Below are 17,241 nucleotides of genomic sequence, written 5' to 3' on the forward strand. Positions count from 1 at the left end.
ACATGTACTAATTAAAGAACATGGCTAAATGTACTTGTCCTTTATCTTTCAGTCTGTTATACACAACATTTTTTCCACAGTTATGTTAAATTGATATACTTTTTAAAATAAAAACAAAATCAACTTTGTACTATTCTCTTTTTGTGATATCCTTTTTATTATTTCAGTTCAGGGTCAGCAACTGTCATGCACCTCTAGCACCTCTGCTGGAACACTCCATCATCGCAGTTCCTGTTTACACTGAGCATGTGCAAACCTCCCGCAGGAGAGTGGGCCGCACCTCCGTGCACCATCCTCTTTATTTGTCCTAGAGGGCCTACAGGAAATGAACACCATGAAAGACTACATACACAAAGAAAGACATCAAGGAATTATTGTCAAATCACTCTTAAAGGATAGAGAATCTTAGTTACAAGTCATCTACACAACTTTACAACTTTAGAAAAATTCAGAAGTATAGAAAAGTTCATGGTGAATACATACAAATATCGGCACACGTACATCAGCTATGGAGAACCGTATGAAAAGCAAGAGAGACAGAGAGACAAATCTTCATTAAGGCCCTCTGGATGCAAAGTCTTCATGTAAAAATCCATTTACATTCAGCTTCTTTTGAGGTATGCGGTGTGCTTCTCGCTATAAGAGAACATTTGCTGCCGGCCTAGGAAAAGGTTGCTCGTCCAATGCTATCATCGTAGCATTGAGGGGCATGCAGTTAATCAGAATCGTTAGCACGCTGTGTGTTAAGTGCTCCTCCAATTAAATACACATCTAACCGTCTTCAAACATCACTGGCATAAACATTATTCAGATTAAAAAAAAGATCTAATATTTAATCTAATATCTCTAATGTTTTTTGAGGGGCCAAGCCCAAACGTCCAATAGGTCCCTCATTGTATTTCTATGTTTTGTTCTTGTCCTTCTGACGGTTTTCGCGAAACGCATCTGTAACTTTGACCAGTATGCACCACCCGCTTACACCTGATTTTGAAAAGTTCTACACACAATCTATGGACCAAAATCTTAAATCCCAGTTTAAGGCCCCTTCTCAATTCCCCCCTTCTCCCTCGCCCTTAGCCCTCCCCCTAGCTGATGCACGTTCACGTGAGGGGATAGGGGTTCCTCAATTCTCTTTGCAGCTAGGGTTAGGGCTAGAACCCCCTCCAAACCAAGGCGTTTCACGACCCGACTTAAAACGGAGGGACCTCCGTATGTCCCTCCCAGATGGCGGAAGGCGGACGCGGTAAGAAGCCTTTTTCCCCTTTATTATGGAAAAATATGATAATAACCAATGTTACTTCAATGTATTATCAATCTGCATCTGCAAAATATCGCAGTTTCTAGCAAAGGTTAACGTTACCTAACGTTACCTAATGTTAACTAACGATATGCTACGGCGTTGCATTCATACAACGTTACCCATTAATTTGGCATTGTCTAGCAGCTTTATCCATATTTACCGGTGCCCGGTGGAACAACTCGGATGCAAGCTAGCTTAACTAGCACGCATCAGTCCGACCCCCATTAGACCACGATATGTCAACATTCTGCCGTTTTGGAGCTCTTAAAAGCCGTGAAGTACATAACTCTGCATAGCGTTGGCTACTCGGTGCATACATACCTGTGGTATGGTTTTATGACCAATTGCATCAAATTAACGATTAGTTTGTATGTGAATTTTTTGTAAAACTAAAATCACACCCGTGTGAATTGAGGGGAGCCCTTATCATCATACGTCATCATCATACGTCATCTCATTCTGGCCAATCACAATTTACGTCAAATTGGCAAAAGCCATGAAACTTGTTACTTGCGCGAGCAGAGCGCAAGTACTGTTTTCGGCTGCGTATGTCGGTGACTCCCTGTCACTGCCCATGTCATGTGACAAAGACGGGTCTGTCTGATTTCTCATATTCCATCCTGATTGGCTAAGATTGGCTTCCAAAGTTTTCCGGAGTGGCACGTTTTGTACAAACTGCCGCAAATAATTAACACAGCTTCCGTTTGTGGTGAAACTTTGAAGGAAGAAATGCTATTTGACATTTTTTCAAAAACGCTCCTATCCTGGTGGAGACCTGTGCCCCGAGGGGCACTTTTTCTAGTTCTTCTACTGTTAGTAAGGTTGTCAGTTCCCACCTGATGCTGTGTGGGAGTTTAGACCACTTCAGACCATACTGAATAACTGCTAGCTTGCATAACGTCTTCAAACTAGGACTTAAGTCCAAGACATACAGATCATCTGAGTACAGATCATCTGAGTATAATCCTCCTCCATAGAAGAAGATACGATCTCCCACCATGCAACAGCACTTCCTATGCATCAGAGACAGGACCTTCCCCTTGGGCTCAACCTTCTTCCAGGAGAAGCTGTCTGGGCTGAATTTCCACAGATCGTTCCACAGATCGAGGGTCTGGCTTCTGGGGTCGTAGGCGAAGCCACCAAATATGTACAGCTCTCCATTGTAGGTAAAAGCTGCATGACAGGCTCGTCTTTTTGGTAGAAGCTGTGTAGAAGGCGTGTCCAGCCAGAGGTTGTTTTCTGTGTCAAACACTTCTCTATGTGTCAAACACAGATCTCTACAGCCTCCACGGCCCCCAAATACAAACATCTTTGTCCCGATGATGGTGGCAGAGTGACTGCCAACACGTGGTGGAGTGCCTCTCGCGTTAATTAAATACCAAATCATTGTGGTGGTGTCCAACCTGTATGTATCATTCATGTATATATAGCCGTTGTATCCTCCATGTATATACATGGCCTTCCCCAAAACACAGGCTGAGTGGTGGGTCCTCCCAGGGGGAACAGTCCCAGACACCTGAGGTTTGAACCATCTGTGGGTGTCGACATCAAATGCATAAAGCACATTGCAGTAAGGATACCCTCCCCAGATGTAGGCGATGTATTCTATCAGCACAGCTGTGTAGCCGCGGTGCCTAGTGGGAATCTCAAGGTGACGTTCTCCTTTTCCAGATATCACTGGAGGTAATTTCTTCCATCTCAAAGACACAGTGTTGAAAACATGGACGGCAATCTCCATCTCATCCTGAAGTTCGACAGTGTTGTCTCCAAAGAAGTACAGCTCTTGTCCCTTGTATCCCACTGCTACATTACAGTGCTGTTTCTCTGGTGGACCCTTCAGTTTCACCGTCCAATGAAACATTGAACACAACAATGTTGAATTGAAGTAAACCTGTTGGGTGTCTCGTTGCTCTGTAGAAGAATCAAGAGCCAATTGAGCTTGAGATTCTAGAATCTAGTCGAAAGAGGCTTGACGAAAAAAGTCTTGAAGATATCTGCTGTCAAGAGGCTAGTCTTGTAGATTATGGATTTCATCTGGACTCTCTTAAACTGCAGTACTTTTTATCCTGCTGGATAGATTACTCGTGTCGTACTGGTGAAGTCACATCTAAGTATGACATCAGTGACATATCCGAACAGATCCATCTTGATCACTTGACTGTGCACTTATAGTCTAGATCAGTGGTTCCCAAAGTGGGGTCCGGGGACCCCCAGGGGTCCTTGAGGGAGCTCCAGGGGGTACCCAGCTAAATAATAGTTTGGAACCTGTAACTCTGAGAGTGTACAAATGGAACCATTTGTACACTTTCAGAGTTACATTAACATTGATTTTACAATATAAATTGGGTTTACCAGATATGGATATGCCATTAAATGGGGGTCCGTAGACTAATGCATGTAAAAATGGGGGTCTTTGACATTAAAATGGTTGAGTATCACTGCTAGAGCTGTAAAAATCGTCTCGCATGGGGGTCCCTGGCATATCTTTTCAAATGGGGGTCCGCGGGGATAATGAGTGTCAATTTGGGGGGTCCTTGACATGAAAAAGTTTGGGAACCACTGGTTGTTACGGCCCTTTAAAATTGGCTCGAACACCAAGGACCATGACATAATAAGGACACGAAGTCAGGTTAAAAGCCCACGCCCATTTCAAACAAATGATAAACAATGTCATGCATATATGCCATTGCAATCTAGGAAAAAACAGCAAGCTCTTTTCCTTTGAATTTGACGGAGTCACGCATACGACATCAGATACGACCGCCCCTCGATTTTTGAGTGGTGTAAACCACTCCTACAACTGGCTTTGTTAGTTTACGTGTCTGTCTGTCTGTCTGTCCGTACCAAAAAAAATCACACCCGTGTGAACTGAGTGGTGTAAGGTTTTATATAGCATGATCAGCTGTGGTCTGACGTAATGTCTGACGTTAAAGATCTTTGGCTAGGTAGACTCGTCTTCTGATGTGATGATTTGTGACCATGAAGTTGATTCAGCTGGAGTTTTTGTCCGATGTGAGGTATTATATAAGATAAGGTATTATATAGCCTGATCAGCTCTGATCTGACGTAATGAAATCACACCTGGATGTGATTTCACAACTGGCTTTTTTTGTGCAGAGAAAATGACCATGGTTGCTACGGTCATCCAGTTCACCCGGGTGTGATTTAATTACGTCAGAAATTATTTTGAACATAGCAACCATGCTCATTTTTTTCTGCACACAAAAGCCAGTTGTAGGAGTGGTTTACACCACTCAAAAATGAGCATGGTTGCTATGGTCACCCAGTTCACACGGGTGTGATTTCATTACGTCAGACATTAACGTCAGACCACAGCTGATCAGTCTATATCAGACCTTACACCACTCAGTTCACACGGGTGTGATTTTTTCCATACGAGTACGACCCTATGTTTTGTTTGTTATTGATTTAAGGTTATAGGTTTAGTTCGTTTTGCTTGTTTCTTTGTGTTCTTTAATTAAGACTTAAGAGCAACGCAGAGCAATATTTCCCACCATGGACTCGTAGTAACCTTGCGTCAGTGAAAGTGTTTCATCAGACTTTTCCACCAGGGAGGACAGTGTGCACTCTAGTGGGCTGTATGGTAAGCTGTGGCAGAGCCATGTAATATCTAAGGCTCTGAGCTGTGGTCCACTACTATATCACTCAGTTACACAACGTAACAACTAACAATGTCCCTACGCAAGCAGCTCCCACAAAAAGTATAGTTCCGTGACAGGTGCGTCAAAGTTGAACGAAAGTTGCTCTATATGGTAGAAATAGGCCAACAATACAAATGACACTAGTAGTTTTGTGATTATTTTATTTTATATTGCGTGTGACCGTGTCCCAGTGTCCCCCCAGTATGGGCCTTTCAAACGGGAAGGAGAGGAACGGTTGTTGCCTGGGACAGTCGCCCGAGGGGAGCGCTCAAGAGGGGCGCAACAACGTATTTCTTATTATCAAATACACACTGCTTGCAGGTTTGTCTACTTTCTACTCCGATAATTCCAACTACTGTGAAAAATGTTGACAATGCCATTTAGATGCATTTATTTTCGACCACATTTCCCAGTATAAAAGCTGTTGTCCTGCTCCTGCAGCAGTTTATGGAGACTCATAAGGAGAGCTCACACTGCCACTCACCAGTCACCATGAAACATGGGTAGGCCTATAGCATGGTGAGGACATGGTGGTGGCAACGCATGAGTTGAAGTAGAAACAATCAGAAACAATCAGAGGCATGGAATCCCCCCCCAACCCCCAGAAGATCATCCTATAGATCAACAGCCTATATATGTATTTATATACAGAATAAAGATAGAACAGTACTAGTACTGGCAGCAGCCAAGTTGACACTGTCGTGTCTTACAGAGCAGCTTAATCGGCAACAGTCTTAGCTGGCTTGGTCTCGTCCAGCTCAGCCTCCAGGTAACGGAATCGACGGTGGCGACGCAGGACCTCGATAGCCCTCTGCTCTACAGAGGAAGGAACGATGCCGAGGTCTTCCAGACCGGGCAGTCCCGGGTACTTCATGTCTGTTGTGTGGAACCTGTCTACTTTGTCTGGGGTGGTCCAGGGCTCAAATGGACTCATCGCAAAAACATTTGCAAGAAGGTGGTAAAGTGGCCGTGGTAGTGGGTAGGCCACAAAAGGTCTGTGTGCGACGGCATAAATATACTCCACCAGGTCATGAAGCAGATAACGGTTGGGACCAACGAGGGCATAAGTCTTCCCGTTGGCATCTGGGTCTTTGACGGCACTGACGATGGCCTTGGCTACGTCGACCACATGCACAGGCTGCTTCACTGTCTTCTTCCCCATGGCGATGAGAGGCACAGCTCTGCCGAACCAGCGCATGTTGGCAAAATGATTGAAGAATCTGTCCTCCCTTCCAAACATCTCAGAGGGCTTCAGGATGATAGCGCCAGGGAACTCATCTCTCACAGCAGCCTCTCCCACAGCCTTGTTCCTCAGATATTTGGAAGGGCTGCGCATGTCTGCGTTCAGGTGGGACATGTGGATCAACTTTGTGACGCCAGCCTCCCTGGCTGCCTTGGCGATCCGCTGAGGGATGGACACGAATACGTCCTCAAAGCGACAGTTCCTCGTCTCCCACTCTCGGCCCACCAAGTTGATGACGACGTTAGAGTGTTCCAGAGCCCTCCTGATGGAGTCTTTGTTCCTGGCGTCCCACTCCATGAAGAGGATCTGTCCCAGGTCTCCCATGGGCCTGAGGTACATGATATCATACTGATCACACCGGTAAGGGATTACAATCTGAGAGCCCACACGGCCCAGTCGGTTGACCACATATCGACCCAGGAAGCCTGTGGCCCCGAACACCGTGGCGGCAACTCCACTGGAGGAGGAGCGACCTCCTTTCCCTTTGGGTATAACGGTGTGGTCCCTGTGGTGGATCTTCCTCTGTTGGACTGTTGCTGGGATGGCCGACAGAACCACAGGGGAACAGGAGCTTGTTATCTTAGTAAAGACACTCGCAGGACGGCCGACTAGCACAGCGGTCGCCATCGTTACAACTACAGCAAGTGGGGTGGACCTCGGACAAGACAACTTTAGACGAGACAAATTGTGATTATCTCCAGGGGGACAATTTGTGTATATCAAATTGCTCTATATCACAAGAATATGAAAACAATATAGTGTAGAAAATGTCTCAAAGAAAAGGTAAGTGGTTGACTAGGACCAGGAACGTGCCACAGTGTGTCCAAATAGAATTTGGACACACAATCTCCCTGTGATACAAGGGTTAGGATTTTGAGGGACTGTCAACAAGGGTGTGGAGACAGTAATGTGTCTGAATTCCATACGGTGTTGCAAGGTTATTCTGGAAGACCTGTAGAAGGGGGAAGAGACTTGGATAGTCTGGAGGTTCTGCAGGAGCTCTAATGTATGCAATCAGTAGAAAGTGTACTATACAATAGGTCCATCTGACTTTCTTTTGTTGTCGTGATGCGGTCATGATGAGTCATCCATGCCACCTGATCATGGTTAAGTGTCCCAAATATGGAGTTCTAGATGGGTCCTAGACTCCTAGGTCCTAGACTCCTAGGCCCTAAACAAGACATGTCCAATCTCGTGCCGAGGGCAGATATTATTAATGGTCTGTCCTAAAATGTATTATTTATGGCCTGGTGTTTTGAAATGAACCTGGACAGATCGGCTGTTTCTCAACAGAACGTGTTATGGAATCCTAACTGCTTGTTCCTTGTGTTGTTTCAATATGTGAAAGAAAGGTTACTCTTTTGTCTTTTCACACCTGCATGGTTATATTTAGCTACAATGGCATTTGAATGCAGTGAAACATGTTTTTGCCCATACAGTACAATGGAGATTCCTGATGTCGTCAGTATATGACCATGTCCATATATGGGAATATTGGTTGGATCGGTCAGTAACTTTAAACATAGCCTGATTAATCAAGCCTCTCCACTTGATTCTACCGTATAATGTAGCCATAATCTGCATACACATACACACTTACACAGACTGTGACAGGGCTGGACTGGCCACAGGGCATACCGGGCATTTTCCCGGTGGGCCGCGCCCTAGGGGGCCGCCATGATTAAAAAAAAAGACAGGCAGGCAGGCCAATAGGCGGCAGGCCACCAGGAAAGGTCCGGGCGTGCTGCCATTCTGCCAGTACTATCATGATAATTTCACTGTACCTGTATCAGTGAGTGACAAATAAACCCTCTACAAAGGGTTGTGTAGTTGTCTGTTGGTTTGTATCCAGGGCCGGTTCTAGGCATAAGCGGTATAAGCGGTCGCTTAGGGCCACAACCACTGAGGGGGCCACATCACAGGGAGAAGATATATATATATTTTTTTTAATGTATCCCCTATCCCATACATGGGCTACTGGCGGCCTGAGGGCCACATGTGGCCCCCACCTTCACTTAATGCAGCCCGCAGGTTAATATCAACTGTAGGCTGGGGGCCACATGTGGCCCCCAGTCTACAGTTGAGGGATGTTTATACCATCCCGCTACACTGGGGGCGCTGTTTATACCATCCCTCTACACTGGGGGTGCTGTTTATACCAGTCAGTCTGTCATACTATCCCTGCCCACTGGGGACGCTGTTTATACCAGTCAGTCTGTCATACCATCCCTCCCCACTGGGGACGCTGTTTATACCAGTCTCTCTGTCATACCATCCCTCCCCACTGGGGGCACTGTTTATACCAGTCAGTCTGTCATACCATCCCTCCCCACTGGGGGCACTGTTTATACCAGTCAGTCTGTCATACCATCCCTCCACACTGGGCCCCCACATGTGGCCCCCACCTTCACCTAATGCGACCCGCAGGTTAATATCAACTGGCGGCCTGAGGGCCACATGTGGCCCCCACCTTCACCTAATGCGGCCCGCAGGTTAATATCAACTGGCGGCCTGATCTAACCTCTTAATTTTGATCTCAAAGTGCACCAGATTGAAGCATTTTCATGGCAAATTTACAGAATTTTCTGGACCCGGGGGGGGGGGGGGGGGGGGGAGCGCCCCCCCTGACCCCCCCCCGGCGGTGCAGTGCAGGGGGGGGGCCACATAATATTATGTTGCTTAGGGCCACTAAACGCCTAGAACCGGCACTGTTTGTATCATTTATGTTGTTCTGTAAAAGTGGTGGTATTAGGGCTTGTTTGTGTGTGTGTGCCTCGACGGAGTGGGTGGTAGAGTTTCTGCTATCTGCGCGCTGGTTGTGGTGGGCCGGTCTGGGCCAAATTCACGCGAAAATGCCCGGGCCGAATTTTTGTCCCAGTCCAGCCCTGGACTGTGACACGCATACACTTACGCACAAACACACTCTCACGCACGCACGCACGCACCGAATGCACGCACCGAGCACACACACACACACACACACACACACACACACACACACACACACACACACACACACACACACACACACACACACACACATTACTTTGGTTAACTTACTATTTGTTTATTATTTTAGGTGAGAACAATGTATAAGCCTTTTATGGGTTTCCTTTCTCACCTGCACCTATTTTCTCTTTTAATAAAGTTACATTTTTGTACTGATTTTATCGTGCGAATAAATAAACTAAAAAACTTTATGCCAATGTTATGTCTGAGTCATAGTGTTTGAGTGCCATTTGTCAAATGACCTATTCCTATTATTATACCCACCTGTCTGTGTCACTTTTGTCCCCATATATGGAGCTCTAGACGAGAACTCACTCAAGAATCGCTGACCTACTATATTATACTGTTCAAAAATCACACCTGTGTGAAGTGGGGGGAACTCTTATCATCGTACATCATCATGACGTAATATAGATACTATGACGTAAAATTGTCCATTCATTGTCAATGGGAATTTAATGTATGCATAGGACAAAGTTTGTGCACATACACCAAAAGCTGGACATAGCTGGGTCTAGCGCCCCTCAAAAATAGCCCATATACTGTACAAGGACACAAAGCCGGCAATGTTTGACTGTTGTCAAACATTGTGCTCACATAACTAAACCAGTAAGACGCCCTGAGGGCGAAAAGAGACCTCGCCCTAAAGGGCAAAAACAACAAAGACAACAGAGCTTCTTAAAGACCACATGTTAGGGTGCCCAAATCTGAAGGTCAAATTACCTGAAACTACATATCCAATGATGAGGACCCCAGGCCCAAAGATGTCCCCCTGGCAACTGTTTCAACTTTGGGTCAGCCTACATGTAAAAGTGCCCAAAGTTGAAAGAAGGTTGTCAAATGAACTGGAACTGAAACAATGGTGTAATTATGCCCAAATCTGAAGTTAGGTGGTCAAATGAACTGAAACTGAAGCAATTCAGTAAAGGTCAACACTTCCTCATGGGGTCATTTTAGGGCCTAGGACCTCCAGTAAAGGGTAAAATACTCTTCTTGGTTGTGGGAACAACATATCCAACGATGAGGACCCCAGGCCCAAAGATGTCCCCCTTGCAACTGTTTCAACTTTGGTTCATTCTACATGTAAAAGTGCCCAAAGTTGAAGGGCAGAGCTTCAACTTCAGCTACCCAGTACCCAAGGTTGAAGCCCTTCAACTTTGGGCAGATCTACAAGCTCGTAGTGTGGCACCGAGTGCCACGCTACGAGCTTGTAGATCTGCTATTTTTCAGTGGGGTACATTTAATCACTGGTCCTGGGTCAATCCAAGGGCCTACCACTCCACTCTCTTGATATGTTGTTCCCCAACTCTTGGAGAGTATTTAGGCCTTTTACTGGAGGTCCCAGCCCCTAAAATGACCCCAGGAGGAAGTGTTGGCCTTTACTGAATTGCTTCAGTTTGAGTTCATTTGAGCACCTAAATTCAGATTTGGGCACCGTAGCATGTGGTTTTTAAGTGGTGGGCCTCGGGTCATCCTAGGGGCTAGAACAGGGGTGCCCACACATTTATGACGTGAGATCTACTTTCAAAATGACCAGCTCAACAAGATCTACCCACTGAAAAAATAAGTGTACCATTGCTGAAAATAGTTTAAATATATAATGTACCTGGGGGGGCTTTGGAATAGGGAGAAAATATGAGTTTGCTGTCATATTTGCTCCCCGTATTTAACTTAAACGCCCAATGCATTCTCAATGGCAATAGCACAAACTTTGGCATGCTACTAGTTGCGAACGCCAGTGAGCCTTTACTATGAGACCCAGCAGATCATGTCTGTCTGTCTGTGTGTCACGCTGTAACCCCCGCCACCAGAGGGTGCAGCTGTATCACACACAAAAACACACACACACATGCACGCACACACACATGCACACACACACGCGCGCACGCACGTGCATCGCACGCACGCACGCAAGCAAAAAAAACAATAAACTTTAAAAAAAAAAACTCAAAAAAAAGAGGGGAAAAAAGCTCTGTGTATGTGTGTGTGTGTGTGTGTGTGTGTCAGACTGCCACAACAGCTGTGTTCGCTTCCTGCGTTCACGCGTCTTACTTGTCCTACATACTTACATCTAGAAACCCCATTCAAACCTATTTAGGTTCATCTTACGGTGGACATGTTTGCCTGAAAAGAAATCTTTGAAATGTTTCATAGTTTTAGAAATATAGTGCTTTCAAATTTGAGAAATTTATAATGGGGCTCAATGGCAGCTCTATGGCACGTCAAAAAATTACTTTCACCTAGAAACTCTATTCACACATTTTATAATTCAGCTTTCTGTGGAGACACATGCTGGAACTTTTTACTTTGAAATGATTTGTAGTTTCTGAGTTATTTAACTTAAACGCCCAATGCATTCTCAATGGCAATAGCACAAACTTTGGCATGCTACTAGTCCTACATACTTACACGTATAGAAACCCCATTCAAACCTATTTAGGTTCATCTTACAGTGGACATGTTTGCCTGAAATGGAATCTTTGAAATGTTTCATAGTTTTAGAAATATAGTGCTTTCAAATTTGATACATTTATAATGGGGCTCAATGGCACGTAAAAAATCACTTTCACCTAGAAACTCCATTCACACATTTTATAATTCAGCTTACTGTGAAGACAAATGCTGGAACTTTTTACTTTGAAATGATTTGTAGTTTCTGAGTTATTTAACTTAAATGCATTCTCAATGGCAATAGCACAAACTTTGGCACTAAGGCCTAAATACTCTCCAAGAGTTGGGAAAGAACATATCAAGAGAGGCCTAGGGTTCCCAGATTGTAAAATGTTGTTCCTCCATCTTGGGAGAGTATGTAGGCCTTTCACTGGACCTCCTAGCCACTAAGATGACCACAGGCCCACCACTTAAGACCCGGATACATTTCTACTTGCAAAAAAGAGATTTCAACCTTACTACTACTTTGTACTACTAGGACTTATGTTAAAAAAATATGTTAAAAAAAAAAGTTTAATGAAAATGTTATGCACATTAATAATAATTATTAAAATAATAATAATAAATTAATAATTTACATTCGGTGGATATCTTTCACAATAATACATGATACATGTTCTAGACATTCTAATGATCACACAAATATATGTATTACATGCATTTTAGTTATTTTTATCAGAGTTAAAGATTAAAGGTCATAGGTCAATTTTGATTAGAAATTGTCCAGAGATTTTGAAGTTGTGTAAATCTGTGCCTCTGTGGGGGGTATTTATATGCAAATATCATGACCAATGGCATTGCAAGACTAAACAATGAACATCAATGATGATGTTTAGGTGAAAAAAGAATAGAAAAAAATAAATAATAATTAAGTGATTAATTAAAATAAAAATGTTACCGAGAAGCATCGTTGGGTCTTACCGAGAGGTATACGGCACAGTTGAGAAGCAGGAGTTAAACTATTCATCTGGTGTCACCGTGTCAGTGACGTCAGATGTGGAGTTGCTGGCCAGCTCCACATATGCAGGTCAGTGTCGTGATCTTCATATATGGAGATCCAGGTGATGATAGTCAGCTCCACATATGCAGGTCAGTGTCGTGATCTTCATATATGGAGATCCAGGTGATGATAGCCAGCTCCACATATGCATGTCAGTGTCGTGATCTTCATATATGGAGATCCAGGTGATGATAGTCAGCTCCACATATGCAGGTCAGTGTCGTGATCTTCATATATGGAGATCCAGGTGATGATAGTCAGCTCCACATATGCATGTCAGTGTCGTGATCTTCATATATGGAGATCCAGGTGATGGTAGTCAGCTCCACATATGCATGTCAGTGTCGTGATCTTCATATATGGAGATCCAGGTGATGATAGTCAGCTCCACATATGCATGTCAGTGTCGTGATCTTCATATATGGAGATCCAGGTGATGATAGTCAGCTCCACATATGGAGATCCATGTGTTCTACCAACTTGGTTCATTTGCAAGTGTGACTCGCGTCACAGCAACCACACTGGTTATCATGAGACTGTCACAATACGGATTGTATTAGGGCATCGTCTGAGAATGCCCATATATGGCCCTTTTGTTCTCTTTTTTAATTGACGTTTTCAGGCATGAAACAACAGATCTTCTTAATACGGCACAGTTGAGAAGCACGAGTTAAACTATTAATCTGGTGTCAGTGAGGTCAGATTTGCTTGCCGGCTCCAAATATGCAGATGTAGGTGATGATCCAGTCTTCTCCATGTATGGCTATCCAGGGTTTGATGAGGTCAGTGTCGTGATCTTCATATATGGAGATCCAGGTGATGATAGTCAGCTCCACACATGGAAAGAGATCCATGTGTTGTACCAATTTGGTTCATTTGCAAGTCTGAGTCGCGTCAACATGAGACTGTCACAATATGGTTCTCCATATATGGAGCGTGTCACGAGGCGTGACTCACGACGTTCCCATATATGGGCTTAATATTGATAACATCAGGGATCTCCATATATGGGCATAACAGGGATTGTAGGTGTGACGAGGCGTGATGTCACGAGGGGTAATGGACTGCAACCATATATGGAGCTGGAGTTTTCATAGTAATCTGCGACCTTCAGTCGCAATGATGAACAGCTGAGGCCTTCTACCCGTAACAGAGTATTTGTCATATAGTGGTACTAAGTCTATAAACCACAACGGAGATTATCGTACTGAGAGCAGAAAGCCTCCAGGCGCTGAACCCAGTTGGCCAGCTGCTGGTTCTGGGCCTCCAGCATCGAGATACGACTCTTGAGTGAGTCCTCGTACTTCTTCTTCTTCTGCCGAGACAGTTTGGCAGCCTCCTTGTTCCTCTGCAGACGGAGCTGCCTCTTGCGTGGGTCTTCGGTCGTCGTGGCGGAAGGCCGCGGGGGACTGAGCATCACGGTGGACGTCTCAGGAAGACCTGAGCCGCCGGGGTTGCTCACCCCATAGGCAGACGTGTCAGCTGGATACGCCACCTGGTTGGGTGACATCATGTGCAGCATTTGCATGCCACCACCAGCACTGTTTGCGTCAGGAGTGGCGTAAGCAGGAAGGATGGCGGGGTGGTAAACGGTTGTAGGAACAAAGGGTCCTCCTGATGATGACAGAAGAGTCCATGACTCATAAGGTTGTGCCGTCTTCTCTGCTGCTCTTCTTCTCCTCATCTTCCCTGTAGGAGGAAGAGGTGGCATCATGTCACCATTCAAACAATTCTGCTGCTGCTGCTCCATTCAACGTAAAGTATACGTAGTGAAGCTTGGGTGAAGCCTGGTAGAGCAAAATAAAAGCTTTACAAATTAGTAGAACGCTTTCAACTGTATCAGATCAGGCAGATCAGAGGTCCATGGATGAACACAAACTCTAACTAACATCCTGAACCAGTTATCTTGACCTTTATACTGTAGAGAGCGCTGCTCTGACATCATGCATAAACCATAACCACGTATGCAGTACTCCATAAATGGAGATCTCTCTCCTCCTTGTCCCTTTATTACCATATATGGAGATCTCTGATGTCATCACTATGGCCCTCATTCTATCAATGGAGTGTAAATCTGGTAATTAATGTAATTTAATTTGTATGTGTAAACTTGAAACATTATTGTACTGGAAAAAGCTCTCTTTTCTCTTCATCTTTATCCATTTTAGTATAACTAGAGCAGTGCCCGTGTTTTGATGTCAGAACAGGCCAGATCCATATACAGTATGTTGACATAGGGGTGATCAGGTCCAGATCCCGGGCAGAGGCTTTAGGGCTGGTTTTGGACAACCGGAAATGCATGCCCCAGTTATTATACATGTGTCCCTTTTATGCCCAATTGCCCATATATGGAGTTCTTTGTCAAGCAGGCCAAATTATGCTTTTGTGCTGGTTCTGGACAACCGGAAATGCATAGTACCCGTTCCACCTGTGTCTGTGTCCCTTTTATGCCCATAATATGGAGATTTCTGCATGTATGTGTCTCTCTGTGTCCCTTTATTCCTATGGAGTTCTGTCACAGGCATGCCCAAATATGGAGTGTTGTGATGTCAGAACAGGCCATCTTATGGAGTTCTGTGTCAGAAATGCCCAAATGTCCTTCTGCTCCGCGTGGTTCCATGTCACACAGTCAGTCACACTCACATAACAGGCCGCGTTGTCACGGAAACGGTCAGTGGCGTGACGCCAGGCCACGACGTCATGTCACCCTATAAAGTCTGACGCAGATCCGCCAGAGATGCGAGTTCCTCAGAAGTGTTCCAGAGAGATTAACTCAGAAGCGCCAGATCTAAGAGACTAACTAAGTGTGCCAGTGTCAGGGAAAGACCGACGAAGTGTGCCAGTTCAGTAAGAAGAAGATCTGAATATAGGAAATCGTCTCTACAGGTCGCATTAAAGAAAGATGAGCGGAGCGGCTGTGAAGAAGGATTCTTCGCGACCACCTGGTGTGGTAGGATGGATCACGTCTGCTTGCCAATTCGCAGCAGACAGAAAAGATTTTAGAAGGAACCTACTGGTCAACTTGGGTTTATTTGCAGCTGGTGTTTGGGTTGCAAGAAATCTGTCCGATTTTGATCTGATGACTCCACAGCCTGTGGCATAAAACAACCAAGACAACAGCACAAGCAACCTACTGGTTTGACCAGAACAGAAGTTTTGAGAACTGCCTGGCAATGACCCCATTGATGGTGACGAAAGCTTCAGCGACATGGAAGGCGTGCTGTGGAGAACATACATTTCTGCTGTATTCCTTCAACATTCCAGTAGTTCTGCACAAAGACACTCAGTGCATTGTGGACGGCTGGAACCTTCGACTTAAAGAGAGATTTCAGCAGCAAACTGTCTTTAGTGATCTTAATGTTTGCCAATCTGTTGTCACATTGCCCTCTGTCTGTCTGTGATTCCAACGTTTTCTCTGGAATTGTGGTATACAGAGAGTGTTAAGTGTTTACTGCATCACTCAATTAAACTGACTCAAACACAAAAAAAGAAATGCCCAAATGTGGAGTGTTGTGATGTCAGATCCCGGGCAGAGGCCTTTTTGCCGCGGTTCTGGACAGCCGTGGGTCCGACTCAACACCAGGCACTGCACTCCCTTTGGTGGTGTGCCACGCGTGTCGAATTTGAAGTCGGTTGGGCGAACGGTTCTCGATTTACAGATAGTTTACTATAATTAGATTCATAAACGATAATCAACACAAACACAAATCAAATCATGTTACGGCGAACGTGTTCAATCAATTATTCAATCAAAGCAAACGGCATAAACAATATTAGTTTTCCTCTTCTACAAAAATAAGTTAGGGTTATCTGTGTGTCATCTGTCGTGCGTGCCAAGCTGTCATTCTCTGTCCCTTGTATTATACTGTACTTGTATAAGTTGTATTATTTTCCACCACAGAGTAAGCTCGCTCGCGTTAGTGTCACCAGACTAACCACCATCCACCATAGCAATCCCCCTCGGAGGTCTGGTAATTAGACGGGCAGTGTCGGTAGGCCAGATTTAAAAAAATGCTTCAAACCTCTTAACTCCATTGGACCCTCTACTAACACAGCTAACCACCTCAGCCTCTCCCCCTCTCATACAAGTAATTGACAATAAATAAAGTCACACCACAAACTTTGATGAGGGAGTATTGCTTTGTTTTCAAAATATAAGATTTTTTATTCCCTGAAAAATGAACATTTTGGAGTTAGGTGGTTTCTTCCCGACAGCAGAGATATACAGTATGAGCATATCGGTCGGATTGGTTGTTCTTAATCTGGACAACCGTGGATGCGTCTGACTTCACACCACGCCCTCCTCACTCCTCAGTGATATGTGGATGCGTCTGACTTCACACCACGCCCTCCTCACTCCTCAGTGATATGTGGATGCGTCTGACTTCACACCACGCCCTCCTCACTCCTCAGTGATATGTGGAGGCGTCTGACTTCACACCACACCCTCCTCACTCCTCAGTGATATGTGCGTTGAGTTTGACAGCGACCAGTCAGTTGGTTCTTCAGACGAGTGAAGGGCCGATACACACTCACTGACACACTGAGAATTCATGCATCTATATCCGTGGAGCTC

General features: G+C 44.8%; 2 protein-coding genes across 2 annotated transcripts; both read right to left on the bottom strand.

Moving 5' to 3' along the window:
• Nucleotides 1-307: 307 nt before the first annotated feature.
• LOC306924975 (kelch domain-containing protein 3-like) lies at nt 308-3,161 on the bottom strand (the record flags this gene model as incomplete). The annotated part of the gene is made up of 2 exons (XM_079503654.1): nt 308-316; nt 2,076-3,161. 2 exons carry the CDS (start codon nt 3,159-3,161, stop codon nt 308-310), a joined length of 1,095 nt encoding a protein of 364 aa, XP_079359780.1.
• A 2,519-nt stretch (nt 3,162-5,680) lies between these two features.
• Nucleotides 5,681-6,841, bottom strand: LOC306924976 (NADH dehydrogenase [ubiquinone] 1 alpha subcomplex subunit 9, mitochondrial-like; the record flags this gene model as incomplete). Its single annotated transcript, XM_079503655.1, has 1 exon — nt 5,681-6,841. The coding sequence occupies exon 1, from the start codon at nt 6,830-6,832 to the stop codon at nt 5,681-5,683; it is 1,152 nt and encodes a 383-aa protein (XP_079359781.1). The 5' UTR covers nt 6,833-6,841.
• Nucleotides 6,842-17,241: the final 10,400 nt, after the last annotated feature.

Source organism: Electrona antarctica (genome assembly GCF_951216825.1).
Source record: "Electrona antarctica genome assembly, chromosome: 6".
Taxonomy (NCBI): Eukaryota; Metazoa; Chordata; class Actinopteri; order Myctophiformes; family Myctophidae; genus Electrona; species Electrona antarctica.